This window comes from Lathyrus oleraceus, chromosome 6 (genome assembly GCF_024323335.1).
Source record: "Lathyrus oleraceus cultivar Zhongwan6 chromosome 6, CAAS_Psat_ZW6_1.0, whole genome shotgun sequence".
NCBI classification, from domain to species: domain Eukaryota; kingdom Viridiplantae; phylum Streptophyta; class Magnoliopsida; order Fabales; family Fabaceae; genus Lathyrus; species Lathyrus oleraceus.
In genome coordinates this window covers 451,782,080-451,805,222 of record NC_066584.1, presented here as the reverse complement: position 1 = coordinate 451,805,222, position 23,143 = coordinate 451,782,080, and the positions used below count along the sequence as shown (strand labels likewise).

At 37.4% G+C, this 23,143-nt stretch overlaps 1 protein-coding gene across 1 annotated transcript; it reads left to right on the top strand.

Moving 5' to 3' along the window:
• Window positions 1-6,794: 6,794 nt before the first annotated feature.
• Window positions 6,795-7,834, top strand: LOC127097354 (transcription repressor OFP16). The gene has a single exon (XM_051035849.1). It carries the CDS (start codon window positions 6,817-6,819, stop codon window positions 7,444-7,446), a length of 630 nt encoding a protein of 209 aa, XP_050891806.1. The 5' UTR covers window positions 6,795-6,816; the 3' UTR covers window positions 7,447-7,834.
• The last annotated feature ends 15,309 nt before the right edge of the window (window positions 7,835-23,143 follow it).

Genomic DNA, 23,143 nt, shown 5'->3' with positions numbered 1-23,143 from the left:
TGACAAGACATGCATTATCATTACTCTTAAAAATCCATTATCACACGTCAGCGGGACACGAGACGACCGCAGGATTAAACCAAACTGGATGGAAGTACAACTCATTCAAGAAGAAAGAATTATGAGATTCTCTGTCTGAACATTTCATCCTATTGATCTCGTGATCGAAGGGCTTATGTACATCCCGAAAATCTCAAAGTCGAGTTATATATAAGTCGTTAGGGTCGAGAGGTGAAAGTCTGGTGTGTCGGGTACTTGAAAAAGATAACGATTATCCAGTTGCTACATATGAGACAAATAGGAGCACATGTCATAGAGTTCTCAGAGACACGTTTTCGAACGATGTGTACAATCGGTGTAAGTATTATAGAGTATGTACATCCCGAATTTTGATATGTTCGGAATGGCTTACTTAGCTAGGATTGACTCATCTCGGATTCTAAAAGGCGCACATAATAGCATTTCGCCGTTACAATATCCAAGCGTCAAACGATAATCATCAGTCCGTTACGATATTATGATTGTTGATAAAGGTAACTTTATAATCCATTATATCAATTTAAGTTTGTTTATAACAATCCTCCCAAACACCTATTTTTTATTGTGTTTGGGATCTCCCCTGATCTGCTTAGGAAGATTATCTAATAGTTAAGATTAATTATGAAAAGATTATCAACATAAATAAGTCGTTTAACCATCAATTCATTTAAATCTATTTCAACAAATCTTCAATCCAAATGAATACATGTGAAATTAAAATAGCAATGCCACACTTACATAAAGAAAACCATTCAAACTACCCTGAATCAGGAATATGTCCCTTACTCGTTTACTGGGACCACCCACATGTGTTATAAGTCCTATGTAGGACTAGGGATCATTTTCACTTTTGGTCCAAATATGCGTGTGTGAGTGTGTCTGTCTCACCCTGTCTGTATATTAAAGAGTAGTATTAACTATAGCCTATAGGTATGCTTCAAAGCAAAAAAAAGTTATCCTACATCATAGAAAAAGGACTGAAATAAAATTTGCTACTGCATTTTGGTGTTGGGACTCGACTAAAGTTAATTAGTATACATCCAATATGTTAAATAGTGTGACAAATTAACACTAGCCTCTTCTTTTGTCTCATACAAGATTACCACTTTACTATCAACATCGTGTAATTTATATGTTTTCTTTTTATCTTTGTCATGCACTCTTTAAGTGACTCATTTTAGATAAACATTTTATAGAGACTTAAAATACTTGGATTATCAAATAGGAGAATAGTTAAACAAAAGTGCAAATGTGTTAAGTGTCCATATGAATATGATTGTAAATTGAACAAAATATCATTAAGTTTTACTAAGGAAGGAGAACTTACACAACTTGTGAGTGTTTATAAGGTTGAGTTGTGGAAGTTAAAAGTTGTTCTACTTATTTCCCTGTTATTGAAAATGGTGGAAATATAAAATAAATAAAAAACCAAATATTGCAACAAAAAAAAATCATAAACTTAATTTTAAAAATAATGGAACTGAAAGTTAGCTTTTGTTAAACTAGACGCGTCAAAAGTACTTTTACACATAAATAGTAAGTGATAGCAATATTCATTCATCACTTTCCTTGGTATAATCTAATTCTTAGTGGAGATAAAAAGGTGTTAGGTATAACAATGAGACAATGATCCATAATCAACAGGAGACTTTGACCCTATTTCATCCAAAAATTTAAATGGAATTGAGAATATTAGTCACCTATCTATAATCAAACAATTCACATGTTCATAATAGAGGTGTAGGACTAACGACTCACACATCAACCGACTTTCCCTCAAGTATGAGTTATACTTACATTAACTTTATAATTTGTTGAACAAAGTGACTTCATACGTAAGAGAAGAGGATGAATGAATTGTGGTATTTAAAACTCGTAAATACTTTAAGATTGACTATTAAAAATAAAAGTTTGAGTTAGTATAGTTAAAAATAGAGATAGCAGCTAAAAATGAAAGGAAAAAAGGGGAGTAAATGTGTGGGTGTGTGAGAGATGATTTAAATTTGAATTATGGTGTGAGAAATACTAAGGAAATGTCCTCATTATAAAGGAGAAAATGTAGCTTAAAAATGAAAAAGATTCATGAGCTTTTTAATGCTCATAATCGGTTGTGTATCCAATAATCAATTATGTAGTTCAAAATGGAAAGTTTTTAAATTCCGTCGTTACTAATCGATTATCAATTCTAATAATCAATTACGAGGCATTTCAATTGAGATAATCAACTAGGCATATTGGATAAACGATTATTCAGTGTATTTTTCACTCATAATTGATTATGTGAGTTTGTAATCAACTAGCTATATGAAAAAAAAATGTTTAGGTGATTTTATCAAAATAGAGGGTTCTCAAAAATATTTTTGTGATTAGAGTTGTCTTAGAAACATATGAGTTAATTCATAATTTTACAATAATATAGTCACTTAGACACTACGCTAAGCGCACGACCGACCAATCAAGCTTTCAGACTTCGTCTCTTTTGTAACTTTAAAGCTTCAAGTTCCTTGTTAAATTATATTTGACTTTAGAACTTTAATTGAACCTTGATTAGGGATCTTCTAATCCCTTGGTAATTCAATATGCAATACATAATCAAATAATGCAGAGACAAATTTTGGCCTATGCAGACCAGCATTTAGGCCATCCAGGGCTAAAATTTGTTCAACCACATTAGTTATATTGTTCTTCCCCCCAAAATTATTTTGCTGGACATTTTTAACTACTTGGTCAACATCTTGGTTTCTATGCACCAACATTACCTCAAGGCCATTTTGGCTTGCATTACCTTCGAATATGTTGGGTATGGGTGTTTCGATAGGTATTGCTTATTGTGGTATCTAGTTATTAGGCACTTGTTGAATAGGCGCTTGAGGAGCGCCAAAGAAGTCAGCAATTCGGCCCATTTTTTATGCCAATTGCTGGTAACTATGATTAGTGTTATGAATTAGAGGATTGAACACTATGCATATTTGGTGTGTAAGCATGTTAACCATTTCGTGATTACTCTTATCCATTTGTTGTCTTACAGAATAAAGATAATTATTGGTTAAGGGTGGCATACTTGGAGGAATATATCCTAAATCTCTTGGATGTTGTGCCATTCAACCAAGGTTGTTCACAGCAGACCCCGATGCTAATTATGGGTTAGTATCGGATGCAATAGCCATTGCATTAACTGCATAGGTAGATGCACTGGGGTGTAGGATTACGATGATAGTAGTTGGCATTCCATAAGGTTGCTCTCTACCACTTTGAGGTAACATAAAACTCAAGAGGAAATCAGGTCTTTGGTCTCCTATCATATTTTACGTAGCCCTATGAGTAAGAATACCACCATTTCTGGTGATACAACCGAAGTTGTTTTTTGGCTTATAATAGTAGGAATTTCTCTAATAGAAGATGAAGTTCCTACATGACCAATCGTCGATCTGACTGGTTGCTCTTTCGAGTTCGGAGAATTGTTCTGGGGAGGGGGAAGGTTTATAGACGGTGGACGTGGCATTTCAAGGAGAGTCTTTCCACTCCTCAGACGCATACACACTCGGCGCTGAAGCCATTTCATGAACGAAGAATAAAAATTGGACAAAAAGAACACAACTTTTTTGAAAAAATTAAACTTTTCTACACAAAGGGTCCAACTGAGTGTATCAATTTTTTTACTGGTGTTTTTGGTAAGCAATCACGTGTTTAGTTCACTTAAAAGATTAAGTCGAAAATTCTCAAAGACAATTTGTGTAAAGAAAAGATACAATGAAAAGTGTGTGATATGGAATTAAAATGCTTGAAAAATAAACCAATTGGATGTAAACAATAAACTTTGGATAAAGATAAAAAGTAATAAATAAAGTAAATTAAGTAAATGAAATTAATTGTAAATGTTTGAAATACAAAGGATTTTTTCAGAGAATCTAAAGAGTTGACGCAGACACACATTTCTCACAAATTATTTCGCTCGATAACATGAGTACTTCAGTTCTATAAAGAATGAATGAGCATTTTGTAACCATAAATTCAAGGCTCGGGCCTGCTTTATATATTAGTCCTAAAATAACCGTCGACAAAGATCGTTGGTTACATGTTCAACGTGTGTCCTACTTTGTGGGCTACTTTGATCTAACTTGCTTCCATGCGTAATCATAGAAAAAACAGTTGAAAAACCAAATAATCATGTTTATAACTATGTTGATAACCGTTTTTTGAACACCTTGGTTGCCCTTATCGAGAGCCTTCAATCAATCCCAAAATGCTAAAAAAAATCTACATCACATAGTCCTTGGACTTGAAAATATCCTAAGTCTTTAACACTTAATAAGTGTCGACTTCAAAGTCGTGTCGAATAGTTACCATGTGACTCTTTCAAGATTTTGAACATTTTTGAAACAGAGAGTGATCCTAGTCATATGGATTTGTTCCTGAGACTCCTCAAAACCTTTCTTGACCTCGACTCCACCTTTAAGCTTAATCAAACCACTAGGTCTAGATAGTCAACGTGTCGAAGCTTTTAATTTAAGATTTGACACTTAGTATTTCAACGTAGCCAATATCATTTTTTGTTGACTTTTCAATAGCTAGAAATTTCAAGTTAATACATGTTTCATGAATCTCTTGAAGTTCTTTAATATCAATGACATTTCCTCGGAGAAGTCAAAAACCTTCTCTTTTTAAACCTGAAGATCTAGAATCTTCTTCTTCTTATCTTCCTCTTTATCATCATCGAGTCTTTTTAATTCCATCTCATGTTCTTGCAATTTACCAAACAGAGTTGTCATCCGTATGCTTGACAAATCCCTAATTTCAGAAATCGCGACGACTTTTCATTTTCAGTTGCAATTTAGGGCTCTAAGGATTTTTACAACCAAGTCCTCATTTTGAAAAGTCTTTCCAAGAGTTCTCATGTGACTCACGATATGAGTGAATCACTTTTGTATGTCATAAACGTTCTCTTCAGGTTTCATCCCAAAGAGCTCATACTCATTGGTCAATGTGTTCAACCTTGGCCTATTTACCTAAATAGTACCTTCATGGGTAACTATGTGGGTGACCCATATTTCTTTAGTGGTTTCACAGTGAGAAACACACAAGAAATCACAAAGATTGAGAGCAATAATGATGATCATTTTTGCTTTCAAACTGTGTTGCACCTTTTCTTAATCATATTTTGTCTAATCATCTTCATTATCTTTGTTCACCGCACATAGACTAGTTTGACGAACCAAGGACGAGATTTTAATTGGATAACCTCAGAAACCAAACAGAGGTATTGTCGGACAACCTCCATAACCAATTAATAGAGACTTCCAGAGAGTTAAACTCTTGATAAAATAGTTTAAACAAGTACAACTAAAGCCTCACAAATGTATTTCACTTACAAAGGCAAAGGAAAAACTTAGTGAAAGAAGGAATATAATAGAGAGAGGTTTAAAGAGAGAAGAATGATTTAAAATCGAATTTTGATGTGAGAAATGGTGAGGAGGTGCCCTCCTCATATAAGGGAAAGTGTGGCACAAAACGAAAAACAATCCATGGGATTTATAATGCTCATAATCGCTTATGTGTGTCCATTAATCGATTATGTAGTTCAAAAATGGAAAATTTTCAAATTATGTCGTTACTAATTACTATCAACCCTAATAATCGTTTATGAGGCGTTACAATTGAGATAATGGACTAGGCATATTGAATAATTTATTATTTAATATATTTTTCACCCATAATTGATTATTTGAGTTTGTAATCAACTGGGCAAACAAATATTTTTTGATTGTGTGAGAGTTGCCTTAGTAATTTATGAGTTACTCCACCATTTTACATTATTATGGCCACTCAGACCCTGCGCTAAGCGCACAACCCACCGGGCGAGCTTTCATAATTCATATCTTTCACAACTTTGAAGCTTCAAATTCATTGCTACTTATCTTTGACTTTAGCACTTCAACCTTTAATCTTCTCTCTGATGAGACTTAAGATTGCTTCAAGATGAACACCATTATCAAAGACACTTAAAATAACATCACTAGAGATCAACTAGATGAAGCACATGATAAATTATCATAATTCTACCGAACATCAGAATCATTATCAAAATCAATATGATCTCTCTAAAAATCATGACATAATCAGCACATAGATGAAAAAAACTCTTAATACAAGAATTAAACAATATGAGATCAACAAGCAACCTTGATATTATATTTCCATTCAAAACTTCATAGCATTTATAATATTAATCATTACTCTTATAATTCAATATTTATCTCGTGTATAGTCGTTCTGAAATTAATCACCTACACCTCAACAATCTTCCCCTCAAATATTATTATTTTTGTGCACCATTATAACAACCAATAAAATATGCCTCTTGACTACTCCGTCAAGAAGACTCTAAATACGAGAATCCAATACAACCACATCCACCCCCTCTTATGACAACTTTAATACCACTATTTGAAGAGAAACACCCAATTTTTTTTATAAAAAAAACATAATCACAACTCAATAATTTAACCCAAAAAACTCCAAAATAAAAAACAAAATCTATAAGTCATTGTTTAATAACATTCAAAATTTAGAAAATAACACTATATAAAAATTGTAATAAACATTGTAATAATTTATACAAAGATTGTATTAGACAAAAGTTGAAAGATACTACTACAAACTTGTTTGGGGATAAAAACTACTACAATCTAACCCATACTGCCTATATATAATATAACTCACACAACACAACCACTAAATCTACATGTTTTCTCTAACTCACTCACTTATTATGCAAAGATGCCAAGTCTATTTTCCAAACAACTCCACCTCTGTTTTTTCAAGCTCAAATACCCCACAGTTCTCTCCCAACCTCACTCACAACAAACCACTACTCCATCACCATCACCACTTTATACCTTCCATTTCAACACAACCTTCACCCACCACCACGAACCCGAACCCGAAGACCATATCTCCGATGACACCACTGAACTTCCATCCCCCGACTTCGCCTCCGTCTTCGCATCCCAACGATTCTTCTTCTCCTCCCCCGGCAGCTCCAACTCCATCACAGAATCAGAGTCTCCCCCCAACAACACTCCATCCTACAACTCGTTGATACCAATGGAAGGTAGCGTGAAAAGGGTGGCAAAATACTCTGTAAACCCTTACGTCGATTTCCTCCGTTCTATGCATGAAATGGTTCAATCTCAACAACAAGTGTTCGATGTTACTAACGATTGGGATTATCTTCATGAGCTTCTCTTATGTTACCTTGCTCTTAATCCTACACACACTCACAAATATATTGTTCGAGCTTTCACTCAACTCCTTATCGACCTTTTATCTTCCTCCTCCTCTTCATCATTCTCCTCTTTGCCGCCACCTTCACCACCTTCTCGGAATAACAACAATAACAGACTCTGAAATGCTAGTTTCTTATGCAGTTACCGCGCTCACCTTTTTTTTAGTTTAGAATAATTTTAGTTATTGGTGTTAAGAATAATCTGAAAGGAATTCCTCTTTAGTTGGAGAGAGAAAGAAGGAGAAACATTAACAATTATAGAAAATAGAATTGAAAGTACGTGAGTATTTTTTGGTGAACTTATGGATGGAAGAAAGAGAAATTTTCTCTTGATATTATAGCCAACCATTGTAGCATGCATATTCATTATAAATACTTCATTTTATTTCATTTTCTAATATCAGAGAGTGAAAAGCCTTTTTTGAGATACATATCCAAAAGAGAGTTTATCCACCATATTTGTTGGTGAGAGTTGTAATAATCATTGTGTTATTATTCATTTTAAACAGGAGATATACTTGTTGTTCCATTTTTATTGTTATATAGTTATTATAGTGGGAAAGTTTGATCCAGGGATAATCATTTATCTGCCGACCTTGTTTTAGGCGTTTGTTTTTGTGTTACCTTTCCCAACAAGTGGTATCAGAGCTTCGGCTCACCACACATTTTAACTTTTATTATTACAATGGACGAGTCAACCTCTGTGGGATCATCAACAATGATCAAGTTAACTTCTTCAAATTACTCCATTTGGAAACCCAGAATGGAAGACATACTCTATTGCAAAGAGTTGTATCAACCTTTGCAAAATGAGGGGACGAAGCCTACCGGAAAGTCTGATGAAGACTGAAATATCATGAACAGGAAAACTGTCGGACAAATTCGACAATGGATCGATCAAAGCGTTTTTCATCATGTTGCGCAAGAAACAGTTGCGTACACATTATGGAAGAAACTAGAAGCTTTGTACGAGAGAAAGACAGCCCAGAATAAAGCCTCTACTATTCGAAGATTGGTGAACCTCAAGTATAGAGAAACTAGGAGTGTTTCTGAACACTTGAGCGATTTTCAAAGATTGATAAATCAACTCACCAATATGAAGATGGTGCTTGAAGATGAATTGCAAGCATTATTATTACTAAGTTCCTTGCCTGATAGTTGGGATACGCTTGTGGTTTCATTGAGTAACTCAGCACCACAAGGTGTTCTAACATTGGACATAGTAAAAGATAGCATGTTCAATGAAGAATCTAGAAGGAAGGAACAAGGATTGACGACTGAGTCTGAGGCGCTTGTTACTGAGTATCGTGGAAGAAGTATCCACAAGAAGTTCAATACTAGAGACAAGTCAAGGGGAAATTCTGGAGATAAGTTCAGGGGTAGGTCGTGGACAAGAAAAGACATAGAATGTTTTTATTGTCACGAGAAAGGTCACATGAAGAAAGAATGTAGAAAGCTCAAAAGAGAGCAACAAGAAAATGGTGATGCGAGTAACAGAGCCGCTACCATCTTTCAAGGCAATGAGGTAATCTTTGTTGGTGATGACGATCATGTTAATTTGACATCACAAGATACATGTTGGATTGTGGATTCTGGTGCATCATTCCATGTAACCTCACAAAGGGATTTCTTTTATTCCTATACAAGCGGTGATTTTGGCTGTGTGAAGATGGGGAATGATGATAAATCCAAGATTGTGGGCAAAGGTGATGTTTGCCTAGAAACAAACAGCGGTTTTCGCGTAACGTTGAAAGATGTGAGACATGTTCCTGACATGCGTCTCAATCTAATATCAACCGGACTTCTAGACGAAGAAGGTTATACTAGTGTGTTCGGAGATAGGAAATGGAAGTTGTCAAAAAGTTCCTTGGTAATAGCCCGAGGCAAGAAAGAAAACACCCTTTATGTGATAGAAGCCAAAGTCAATAATGGGTGTGTTAATGCTCTCAAAGAAGACTCCTCGGTCGAGCTATGGCATAAACGGCTCGGACATATGAGTGAGAAGGGACTTCAAATCCTAGCCAAAAGAGGTATTTTGGCCGGTATGAAAGGATTGGAAATGTCGCTTAAGCCATGTACACATTGTTTGGCTGGAAAGCAACATAGAGCTTCATTTCAATATAAGGCTCCACAAAGAAGACCAAATGTTTTAGATTTGGTGCATTCTGATGTTTGTGGTCCAATGAGCACTAGTACTCATGGAGGTGCAAGGTATTTTGTTACCTTTATTGATGACCACTCCAGGAAGGTTTGGGTGTATCCACTCAAAACAAAAGATCAGGTGTTTGTAGTATTCAAACAGTTCCATGCTAGCGTTGAGCGAGAAACTGGAAAGAAGTTAAAATGTGTTCGCACTGACAATGGAGGAGAGTTTATGGGAGATTTCAAACATTATTGTATTAGTAATGGAATTCGGCATGAAAGATCTGTCCCGAAGACGCCTCAGCACAATGGAGTGGCTGAGAGAATGAACAGGACTATTGTTGAAAGAGTGAGAACAATGTTATCTCATGCTAAGTTACCCAAGAGTTTTTGGGGTGAGGCTCTGATGACTGCAGTTGATTTAATCAACCTATCCCCTTCAGCTCCATTGAACGGTGATGTTCCAAATAGTTTTTGGACATGTAAAGATGTATCCTACAACCATTTGAAGGTGTTCGGTTGTAGAGCGTTTGTTCATATTCCAAAAGATGAGAGATCGAAACTCGACTCGAAGTCGAAGGAATGCATCTTCTTGGGATATGGTAATGAAGCATTCGGGTACAGGTTATGGGATCCTGTAGAGAAAAAGATTATCAGAAGCAGAGATGTTATCTTCTTAGAAGACCAGAATATTGAAGATATTCAGAAGGGAGTTAAGCCTGTTATTTCTGAAGAACATCCAATCAACTTAGATATGACTCCTCCTTTGGAAGATTACGAGGGAGAAGAAATAGAAGATATTGGAGATGCAGAGAATGAACCTCCAGTTGATAATGATCCAGCTGAAGAAATAGCAGTTGATGATGAAAATGAAGATATGGTTGAAGAGCCCCAATTAAGAAGGTCATCCAGGATTCCAAAACCGCAAACCAAATATCCTGAAACAGAATTTGTGTTACTTACTGATGGGGGAGAACCAGAGTCTTATGAAGAAGCCATGATGGATAACCACAAAGGAGAGTGGTTGAAAGCCATGCAGGAAGAAATGCAATCCTTGCATGAGAACATGACTTATAAGTTGGTAGATTTACCGAAAGGTAAAAGGGCACTCAAAAATAAATGGGTGTACAAGTTAAAGTCTGATGAGAATAACTCACGACCTAGATACAAGGCGAGGTTAGTCGTGAAAGGATTTAGTCAAAAGAAAGGCATTGACTTTGAAGAGATTTTTTCACCCGTGGTTAAGATGTCATCAATCCGGGTAGTGCTTGGTTTGGCTGCTAGTCTTAATCTAGAAGTGGAACAACTAGATGTGAAGACTGCATTTCTTCATGGTGATTTAGAAGAAGAAATTTACATGGAGCAGCCAGAGGGATTCAAAGTCAAAGGTAAAGAAAACTTGGTATGTCAGCTGAAAAAGAGTTTATACGGACTTAAGCAGGCACCACGTCAATGGTACAAGAAGTTTGATGCATTCATGATTGATCATGGATACCGAAGAACTAATTCTGATCATTGTGTGTTTGTGAAGAGATTTGATGATGGTGAGTTCATCATATTACTCTTGTATGTTGATGATATGTTGATCGTAGGACAAAATAGTGAGAAGATAAGCACATTGAAGAATGAAATGAAGAAGTATTTTTCAATGAAAGACTTGGGACCTGCAAAATATATTCTTGGTATGTCCATCCGTCGTGATCGGAAGGAACGGAAGTTGTGGCTATCACAAGAAAAATATATCGAGAAGGTGTTGGAGCGGTTCCACATGGAAAAGGCAAATCCAGTTGCTACTCCACTTGCTAGTCATTTTTGTCTTAGTTCAAAGCAGAGTCCGTTAAATGAAATTGAAAGGCGGGATATGAGAAAAGTGCCATATGCCTCAGCTGTTGGAAGCTTGATGTATGCAATGGTATGTACACGAGCAGATATAACACACGCGGTTGGTGTTGTTAGTAGATTCTTGGCAAATCCAGGAAAGGAGCATTGGAATGCTGTGAAGTGGATCTTGCGATATCTAAGAGGAACTTCCAAAATGAGTTTGTGTTTTGGAAGTAGAGAACCTGAACTAATTGGCTATACAGATGCAGATATGGCGGGAGATATTGATTCTAGGAAATCAACTTCTGGATTCTTGATTACATTTTCAGGGGGAGCTGTATCATGGCAGTCAAAGCTACAAAAGTGTGTTGCTTTGTCTACCACAGAGGCAGAGTTCATTGCAACAACAGAAGCTTGCAAGGAAATGTTATGGATGAAGCAGTTCTTGCATGAATTAGGACAAGAACAACAGAAGTATGTCGTGCATTGTGATAGTCAGAGCGCAATCCACTTAAGCAAGAATTCAAGTTTTCACTCAAGGTCAAAGCATATTGATGTGAGATATCACTGGATACGTGATATGTTGGATTCCAAGCAACTGCAGCTTGAGAAAATCCATACTGATGACAATTGCTCAGATATGATGACCAAGTCCTTACCCAAGGACAAGTACGAGTTCTGCAGGAGAGCTGCTGGATTGATGGAGCCCTTCACCTAAATCGGAAGGGGGAGATTGAAAGGAATTCCTCTTTAGTTGGAGAGAGAAAGAAGGAGAAACATTAACAATTATAGAAAATAGAATTGAAAGTACGTGAGTATTTTTTGGTGAACTTATGGATGGAAGAAAGAGAAATTTTCTCTTGATATTATAGCCAACCATTGTAGCATGCATATTCATTATAAATACTTCATTTTATTTCATTTTCTAATATCAGAGAGTGAAAAGCCTTTTTTGAGATACATATCCAAAAGAGAGTTTATCCACCATATTTGTTGGTGAGAGTTGTAATAATCATTGTGTTATTATTCATTTTAAACAGGAGATATACTTGTTGTTCCATTTTTATTGTTATATAGTTATTATAGTGGGAAAGTTTGATCCAGGGATAATCATTTATCTGCCGACCTTGTTTTAGGCGTTTGTTTTTGTGTTACCTTTCCCAACATAATCCATTGTTTGGTAATGAAATAGCGTTGGGTTTTGGCTATGGGAACACGATATGTATTTTGATGACAAACAAAAGACAAAGGTAGCAAAACCAATGGGGTATGTATGTATGCGTTGGAGAAGGACATTATTGTGGTGTTTCGATGTTGTTTTGTTTTATTATAAACTAGTATAATTGTTGTAGTGTAAATAATGCTGTTTGTTTTCAGTTATAGTACTAATTTCTGGGTTTATTATTGTTTATTTTTTATTTTCTTGGAATTTATTGTATGACGTTTTTGGTGGAGATCGTGGGTGACAAACAGAGTTCGGTTATTGTCCTTGTGTTTGTTGGTGATGCGTGTGTGGTCCTTTGAATGTTGGAAGAGAGATTCTGCAAATAGCAAACAAACTTGCAACAAGGTTGGGTTTCTCCTCTTATGGTAGCAAGGTACAATGGTGGGTATTAAATAATTAATACAACTCATACATAAAGGGATAGACATGGACTAATTCTCAACAAGTTAATTAGCTCTAGGCTCAAGAAAGTTATTCTTAGCTATGGTTAAAGTAAAAAACTAAAGAAGTTAATAGTACTAGTACTTCTAACCTAAAGTTGAAGTTGATTGGTTTAACCTAATTTTAGACTTTTAAGAAATTTAGTGAGATTCCACTTCAATGGTAGTGTCTTAGTAAAATAAATTATTTTAGTGTAGTTTGACCATATTAATTATTACTCCTCCAGATTTTTATTAAATTTTTTTTTAAAATAATTGAATTAAAACATACTCTTTCTATCCTAAAAAAAAAAATTGTTATAAAAGATGTGTCGATTTTTGTAATTACTAAAAGTATATTATAACACGATCTATGGTGATTAAGAGGGGCCAGTGGGTTTTAGGGATGTTGTGGTGTTAGAGTTTGCTAGCGGAGAGATGGGGGAAATTATGTATGTGATGCTTTGCATAATGAATTGAATGTCTTTTCAATCCTAGGGTTGAGGTATTTATAAGAAATTCATATGCCTAGATCTTAGGCTCCCAAAAAGTAGCAAGCACTTATCAGGGAGGTAATTGTTCAAGCCCCGATGAAAACCCTACAAAAATTAGAAATACAAGTTTCTTGAGGGTTGGACGGCGAGACTGTGCCTCTATAAGCATGGTTGGGACGAACGGTGCTCCTCGCTTCCAACTGTCATGGACAAGAGATCCTAAGATCATCATTCTCTTTGAATTTGATTACCTTACCTTAGTTGAGTAAGAGGTGTTTCAAGTGTTGAATGACTTGAAGTCATGAGTTTTCGCTCCTTGATCACTCTAGATCGGGGAGTAGATACCAAGATAGACAAGTACTTGGGTGACTTTAACTATCTTATGTCTTTTCTTGTAGAGAAAATGTATAAAATCCTTTGGCTGAAAGGAAGAAGTGTATGGCTTGGAAGAAGGTTGAAATCCAATAGAAAGATAGCCATAAGAGATTTCCAAGTGGTCTAATGACAATTGAGGGAAAAAGGTATGTCGAGGATTATGTCCTTGAAACTTGTTTCCCACCTAAGATCCAAAAAGTAGGGTGAGAGTCATTATCAAGTTCGAAAGGATGGGTAGATGAAGACCTCTGAAGAAGGTAAGATATAAGGGATACAAAGGGAGAATTCCCATTCCCCCCCCCCCTAGTAACCCGCTCTATGGAGTGATCCTGCATTTGGTTCCATTAAGTTCACCGAAGCTCGCCTCCCTTTTCTTGAGGACTTCCTCATTGACTAAAAGGCCCTTCATAACATGTCAACTCTTGAGTTATCCAGCTTGGCATAAAATCACTTTCTAAAAGGCCTTTTGATGGAGCAAGTTCAACAAGAAAATCATATCCAAGTCGTTGGAAAACTAAAATCCAAGCTCTCTATGGCTAAGAGAAGTGTCTCCTCAAGCCTGGAATAAATAAGACCCTTCTAAAAGAAAAGGAAGATTTAAAGTGTTTGCTCAAACAGGTGATGCTAGAGGCATGAGCTCTTGCCACCTAAAAAAAAGGTTAAAGGGGTCTCTTGGTGGGGGGCTCAATTCCTTGAAGAAATTGGAAGAGGAGTTGTTAGCATTCAAGAGTGAATTAGTGGAAACCTTCGACCCATATTACAAGCGGTCAAAGGAGAAAATAGCTTTCCCCCACCCTGGGTTGGATATAAGCCAAATGGATTTGTTCGAGGTGGTTTGTGGCGACCATTTGGTGGACGAGGAGGAGGTCCTTCCCTTTGGAGAGATCAGGGTGTTTCCCAGTAAGGTTGTCTGGTTTGAACACAAGGGAAACTAGGAAATGAAAGACATTCCCTAAAGAAGAACTAGTCGCCAGGATAATGCTTTTGAGGAGAGGTGCCCAAAAGAGATTTTTAGTTATCTCTAATGCCTTTGTGGGTTCTCTTGTAACCTTTTTGTCCCCCAGGGGCTAATCAAATGGTAGGCTTACACACCCTTGTTTTATTTACATTATATGAGTTACCTCATAATATTTTGAACTTATTATGGCCTTGTGTGATCCATTTAAGGGTGAGGAATCTCTCCAGGGGATGATGATATTTCCCCTAAGGAGGTAAGAATTCCTTTTTGAGGAAAAAGTATATGTGATCGCCTCTTTGGGAGGAAATGACTCATTTATGAGGATCCAACATATGTTATCGCCTCAATGTGTGGAAAATATTCCTCCATAAGGATCTAACATATGTGATTGCCTCGAAGGGCAACAAAGATTCCTCCATGAGAATCTAGCATGTATCATTGCCTCTACGGGTGACTTTGATAAGGTTTCCTTTCAATTTCTTAGTTCCTACAAAAAAAGATACAATAATCCCAAGTTTATATGAGAACATGAGACGCATCATAAAAACCCCATGCATCTCATTACTAGTGCAAGGGAAAAGAGTTACCTCCTCAAAATCAAGAATGTTGTGAATTTAACCATACAAACAAAAAATATGGTATCTCGCCTTAATAAAAATGATTAAGTAAATTAAATTGAACTAGACATGGCTTAACGCATAAGTAATAAAAAGGTTTTTAACAAGTCTCTTATTCCTCTGCCTTTTTTCTTCCCTGAAGTTAGGAAGCCAAATCTTCATCCTCAAGAGGGGTTACTTCTCGTGGATTGGCTCTGACTTCATGTTTATGGCGTTTACTCCCCCAATCATAATCTTATTTAGCTTCAAGCTCTCTTAGTAACACTTACTAGAAATATCTTGAAACCCGTGGATAACCCTAATTCGCCCATCTAGGAGTGATTATTTCATGCATAGATACAACATTGATAGCGTGATTTCAAGTTTGTTAAAAGTAGACAGCTCTATAATCATGCTATAGGAGGAAAGTGCATCTATAACATAATACTTTACCTTGATCTGCCTAGAACTCTCCTTTAATCTTCTAATCGTCACACCTTATGGTTATTACCATGTGGTTGTTATCATGCAGGTGGATACCTGCAATGTCCCTCTCAGAAAACACGATCTCAGATTCAGAGGCTTCCATCTCACCTAAATCATAATTGGTAGGTGAGACATCGATTGTTAGGACTTGGTGAGCGTACCTTATGTGGGCGAAACTAATCTTTGTGCCTCTGGTGAATCATCCTCCAATAGTATTAACGATGATACATAAAGTTCTTTCCACGCCCTTTTGCTTGGTTCCTTACCGTTTTTAGACTCGGGACTATGGATGGAAATGGGTAGGGTTTGAGTAGTCTATTATAGTAAACTCGTCCCCATATCCGCGATTTGAAAAAATCCCGGTACCCGAACCCATACCCGGGCGGGCACCAACATTTGTACCCATACTTATACCCTACGGGTACTTAAGTACCCATACCCATACTCTTTTACACACATTTCAAATAAAAAAATTAATCAATTATAATTTATCATGTTATTTTAAGTTTTTAACAACATTTAAAAAAACATCAAATATGTTATTGTTGAGTTAAGTAATAAATAAACACTTATATTAAAATGTGTACAAGCTCAATAATTATTTATTTAATATGACAAAACCCTTCACATTCAAAACATTTTGATCAATTTCCTTGAGAATAGTCTTCCTCTTTGTTCTTGTGTTGGAGACACATGTTTGACCCTTTGTCTTTGACATTAGTCCTCCAATATCTATCTAGTCTTCTTAAGGAATTGTTGAACTTTCTTCTAATATAAGCTATATCATTTGGTAGGCCTTTTTCAATATTCCTTTCATCGTGATTTTCAGTCTCTTGAGACTTGGATACAAAAACTACACCTTTGATTTTCTTTTCTTATCTTCCATTTATAGACAATTCGAAGGTTTTACGAGAGCTAATGGGTTATCAACCTTCAATGTGCTCAAGTCATGGGCTTCTTCAATATATGTTACCTTCATGTCAAACTTTTTAGGCAAAAATTTGAGGATTTATCTGACCAACTTCTCTTTTGACATTTTCTCTCCCAAGGCAAATAAATTATTGGCAATGCCTCTAAGTCTAATGTTCAAATCACAAATAGATCCATTTTCATCCATTCTCAGACTCACAAACTTTTTAGTGAGGAGCTACAACCTTGACATCCTAACCTTGGATGTTCCTTCATGGCCAATTTTGAGAATCTCCCAAGCATCTTTTGCTTCAGTACATGTGTTGATCAATTTAAACATGTTGTTATCAACACCATTAAAAATAACATTTAAAGCCTTGGAGTTTACAAAAACTACATTATCGTCTGCATCAGTCTATCCAACTTCAGGCTTCAAACTTGTAGTATCATCTTGATAAGTAATCATAGAATGTTTCCACCCTTTAATCACAACCTTCCAAGTTTTGTTATTTATGGATTTGACAAATGCATTCATTTTAGATTTTCAATAGTCATAATTAGTGCCATCCAAAACATGTAGCCTATTGACAGACCCTCAATCCTTAATGTTGTCCATTTGAAGAAAAAAATATCTCCCTAGAGCTTACCTAAACAGTGAAGGAGAAGAGCGATCCAAAACGCAGCGGAATTTTAAAAATTTCTCCTTTAGTGATCCTTACAAATGAGCATGATCAGTGATAGAATCATTACCTCTTGTGGCGATTGAAACCTTTGATGCAGATCTACGGAGCGATCACAAACGTTGAATGGTGACAACGTGTCATACGGTGAACTGACTTTTTGTGTTTTTGCTTTGGAAAGCAAATGTCGCGGTTAGCAAGAGTCGCTACCGACTTTTCTTTTATCCAATAAGGAAAGGCGGAAAAGAACAGGAAAGACCTTGATTAGATTTTGGGTTCGGGAGGTACATTATACAAAGGGAAGGTGTTAGCACCCTTTGTATCCATGGTTATCCATGGGCTCTTAATTGCTTAATCACTTATGTTTTTCTTGTTTAAAAAAGTGTTTGAGAAATGTTTAGGAAATGTTTGGAAAAGGAGAATTTAACTTTGTAATGATTCTTGTATGAATGTATACAAAGTGGTTATCTCGTTTAGTTTTGAAAGTCGTTTAGAAAAATATAACTCGGCAATGATTCTAGTACGAATGTATACCAAGTGGTGATTTTCTAAAAGATATTTTGAAAGGTGTGAAGTGTGAGAAGTATTTTAAGTTGTGAGTAAGCAATTAAGAGTTATACCTACCCAAGGTCTTTATGGGCATTTCCTATCCTTATGAGGGTAAAATTGTCCTTACTATTGAGAAGTAAGTAGTTTTATCCTTTGGATGTAAAAGGGTCATCGTAGGGTCATCGATTGGTCATTGAAGGCAACATTTGTAAGGATACCTTAGCATTCGAAGGGACGATCATCATTTAACCGTAGGCTACACCGAAGGGTCATCGAGGGACAAAGGCAACATTCAAGGGACTATGATGATTTAACCGAAGGGTCTTTGCTAAGTGTATCCCCACATTCGCGGGACATGACCGTAATACCGTAATACCGTAATACCGTAGGGCAACAAAGAGAGGTCCAAGATCATATATTCAAAGGCAATATTAGGTAATTGTAATTAGGTAGTTAGGTCCATATTAATTAAGTAATTAGGATGAATCTCCACATTAAAATCAATTAAATAATTACATTAAAATCAATTAAGTAATTAGGATGAATCTCCACAAGGGTATCCCACAAATAAAGTGGAATACCTAACAATCTGCCTTCTCCGGGAGTATGTGAATCCTTACAATATTCAGCAAACAGGTCAGAATACCAAATGGGAGTGCAATCGAGGATTACACCGCAAAAGAAACACAGCAGTAGGAATGTCAGGCAAAAATAACGCATGATTAAAATAGAACAGATCAGATAAGCATATAACAGAACAACCAAAATATTAGCGACTGTCACGTTCGCCTCTGCCCTGCCTGGCGAAGGCTTAGCGAATACTCGCTACATGCTCGCTTAGCGATGTGCTAGCGAGCGGCTGCGGGTTTTGAATTTCAGAACAGTACGATCTCAACATGCTGCACGCCCTATGGCATTCAATTACAGAAATAACATGGTCCAACATTCAGGATATTCAGGCATACTTAAACTCACATGCAAACTCTAATTACATATCCAGAAATTCAATCATGATGCATTATGTATTCAGAGATTACAGATTGGAAGCATAAAACAATAGTGATGCGCAAACCTGTTCGCGATTGAATTGCAACATTGAATTGGCAGATCACCTTTCGTATCGGATTAAGTTGGGCAGAGGTAACCTTTGTGCCGATGAATTACCTTCAGGGTTTCCTTTAGGGTTGCTCTGAATTCTCTCGGTTAGCCTCCAAGGTTTGATTGCTAGGGTTCCGGTTCGTCTCCTTCTGTCCTCCTCTTTATGACTGAAATGTTGGTATTTATAATGCTTTTCTGTGACCTAATGGCCTCAGAATGAAGCCCAGAATTTTTTGGTATTCGCAGGCTTCGCTAGGCGAGTGGCATAGCGAAGGGTTCGCTAGGCGAAGGAGTTGCTCGCCTAGCGAGCATGCCAGTTTGGGCCATTTTCTGGATTCGGCCATCTGTGAGCTGGGTCTTTGTTCCTTTAAGGTCAATGTCTTGAAAAATAAGTTGGAATGCCTTGAAAAATGCCTTGTAAAACTAACGGGCAAATTTTGGGGTATGACAGCTGCCCCTGTTCAATTTTCTTGAACCGAGAGAGTTAGAATGGTATGTACGCCATTCGTGGTCTGGAGGTGGAAGATTATTGAACACTAGAATGCCCCGAAAATTTGCACTTGTTAATCAAAGGTTAGGTTTGATGGAGATGGGCTTAAAGATGCCATCCAGGAAGTTTGATGATGAGAGTTTCAGAGCGCGTCGTACATTAGACGATATCCGAAGACATGGGTGTCATACCAGGTCATACGCTAGACCGTATAGTGAGTCATCCATTAGGCTCTTGACTTCGCTGGGGAGTCAGAGTGTGTTATACGCTGCTGGGGATAAGGGATCAGAATGGATCATACGCTAGACTGTATCTGAATAGCAGAGTGAGTTGTTCATTAGGCGGATGACTTCGTTGGGGAGGGAAGATCAGAATGGATCGTACGCTAGATCGTATCTAAGTTGCGGAATGAGCCGTTCGTTAGGCTGTATCTGACGAAGGTAGAATCAGAATGGATCGTACGCTAGATCGTATCTGAGTTGCAGAATGAGTCGTACGTTAGGCTGTATCTGAGGATGAAAGGGTAGTCGTACGCTAGACCATGTTTCAGAATGTACCGCACGCTGGGTAGTATCGGAGGAATAAAGATCAGAATGGACCATACGCTAGATCGTATCCGAGGGGTGAACATCCAAATGGGTCGTACGCTAGACCGTCTCTGAGCAGCAGAATGAGTCATCCGTTAGGCTGCATCTGATTATGAAGGGGGTAGTCGTACGCTAGACTACACGTCAGAATGTACCGTACGCTAGGTAGCATCTGAGGAGATGAACATCCGAATGGGTCGTACGCTAGACCGTACTGGAGTAGTTGAAGGTCAGAATGGATCGTACGTTAGATCGTATCTGAGTTGAAGGAGTCATATGTTGAGCTGAATCAGAATGAACCGTACGCTAGGCTATATCCGATGATATTTGTATATGTTGTATCCGCAATAAATGTCTGGGATGGACTTAGAGATGCCATCATTAGGAGGATGTCAGAATGAATGTTGACATGGAGTATATCTGAAAGATGTATCTGAACCTTGAATGTAATCAATAGGAGTATTCGTCTGACTGGATCTTTACTTTGACTGTATCAGGAGGATAATTAACCTGAAAAATAAAGTTAGCTTCATGCCATGTCATGATGCATGAGATGTTTTATGCTTCTGAAAGTAAGTGCGAACAATGTATGCATGTATATGATGCGAAATGACGCATGAATGAATTATGCGTCTGGAAGCTTCTGCCAGGGGAAAATAAATCCCAATATTCCGGTCGGAGACATTTGTGTTGATGACCCTTTCTTAGCTGGGGGTATTTGATTTCTGTCTGATGGTAGAAATATTCAACAGAAGCCTGGCTGGGGATGGAAGAGATGACCAGTCTGTCTAGTGATGACAATCTCTTCTGGGAAATAGCTGGTTTTTGTTGGGGAATAGAATTAGCAATCGGACTTGTTGGAAAGCATGGTTAGACCTTTTTCTCGATCCTGAAGTCTTTTAGTAATTGCTATTGCTATTTTATGTATGTATTTTTGGTAAACATTGATCATATTCAAATGCATATATTAATTCAAATTAAATCAATGGACGTTTACGCAAACAAAACAGAAAAAGTAAAAACAAAATCATCTTTTTGGAAATAAAATTGTATTGATTTTGAAAGAGGGCCTATAAACAGGCAATTCGTGTACAGGGAGACAGAAATCCTAGTAAGAGGAAATTGTCAGGAAAACAAAGAGAAAGCTATGCAGAAAAAGTCCTATTGATTTTAATTCCACTACTGTCATTATGTCTTCAAGCATCTCATCCCTTGCTGTCGGATGGAAGTGATTAGCTTGTTCAGTCCCTTTGACTTGGGTGAAGCTGACTGAGAACGGGACATAGTCATACGCTTTTAATCCCTAATTTTTGCCTGGACCACCTTTTCAGGTTTTCAGTCCACCAGGATACCCTTTTTTGCCCAAGCCGCCTTTTCAGGTTTTCAACTCGTCGGGTGTACATTTTTATATGTTTATCCCTAATTTTTGCCCGAAACCTTTTGGTTCGCCGGGATGCCCTTACTTTTGCCTAGGTACGTCGACCTAGCGGGTCTCTTTTATGTGTAGTATTTTTTGACTATGTCTGCGTTCACGGGATGTGGGAAGTCTTCGCCATCCATTGTAGCGAGTATCATGGCTCCACCAGAGAATACCTTCTTAACTACAAATGGCCCTTCGTATGTGGGAGTCCATTTGCCTCTGGGATCACCTTGTGGTTGAATGATATGCTTGATCACCAAGTCGCCAATTTGATACACCCGTCTCTTGACTCTTTTGTTAAATGCCTGGGTCATGCGTTTCTGATATATCTGCCCATGACAAACAGCCGCGAGTCTCTTTTCATCAATCAAATTTATCTGATCGAGTCGAGTCTGAATCCATTCATCCTCGTCCAAACCTGCCTCTTTCATGATTCTTAGAGAGGGAATCTGAACCTCCACCGGTAAGACGGCTTCCATTCTGTAGACTAAAGAGAAAGGAGTTGCCCTTGTCAAAGTGCGTACTGAAGTGCGATAACCATGAAGAGCAAACGGTAACATCTCATGCCAGTCTTTGTACGTTACTGTCATCTTTTGTATGATCTTCTTGATATTCTTATTAGCAGCTTCCACGGCGCCATTCAAAGGTTTACTCTTGTTTGACTTGTCAGAAGTCAAAGGTTGAGCATCAGAAGCCGTCTGGGCTAATGCAACCGTTGGCTATTCCAGAGTGGAAGTGGGATAGTATCAGTATGGATTTTGTTTCTGGTTTACCGAGGACAAGTAAGAATTTTGAAGCTATTTGGGTGATTGTTGATAGATTGACGAAATCGGCTCATTTCATTCCGATTAGAATGGATTATCCGTTAGAGAGATTAGCTGAGTTGTATATTGAGAAGATTGTAAGTTTGCATGGTATTCCGTCGAGTATTGTTTCGGACAGAGATCCTAGATTTACATCGAAGTTTTGGGAAGGTTTGCAGAAGGCTTTGGGAACTAAGCTGAGATTGAGTTCTGCATATCATCCGCAGACTGATGGTCAGACTGAGAGGACGATTCAGTCATTGGAAGATCTTTTGAGGGCTTGTGTTTTGGAAAAGGGAGGTGCTTGGGATTGTTACTTACCTTTGATTGAGTTTACCTACAACAATAGTTTTCATTCGAGCATTGGTATGGCACCGTTTGAAGCTTTGTATGGTAGGAGATGTCGGACGCCTTTATGTTGGTATGAGTCCGGTGAGAGTGCTGTGGTTGGACCGGAGATTGTTCAACAAACTACAGAAAAGATTAAGATGATTCAGGAGAAGATGAGGATTGCTCAGAGTCGTCAAAAGAGTTATCACGACAAGAGGAGGAAGTCACTTGAGTTCCAAGAGGGAGATCATGTGTTTCTTCGGGTTACTCCGATAACTGGGGTTGGTCGAGCTTTGAAGTCGAAGAAGTTGACACCTCGATTTATTGGTCCTTATCAGATTTTGGAGAGGATAGGAGAGGTAGCCTATCGTATCGCTTTACCGCCGTCACTTGCGAATTTGCATGAGGTTTTTCATGTGTCTCAGTTGAGGAGGTAC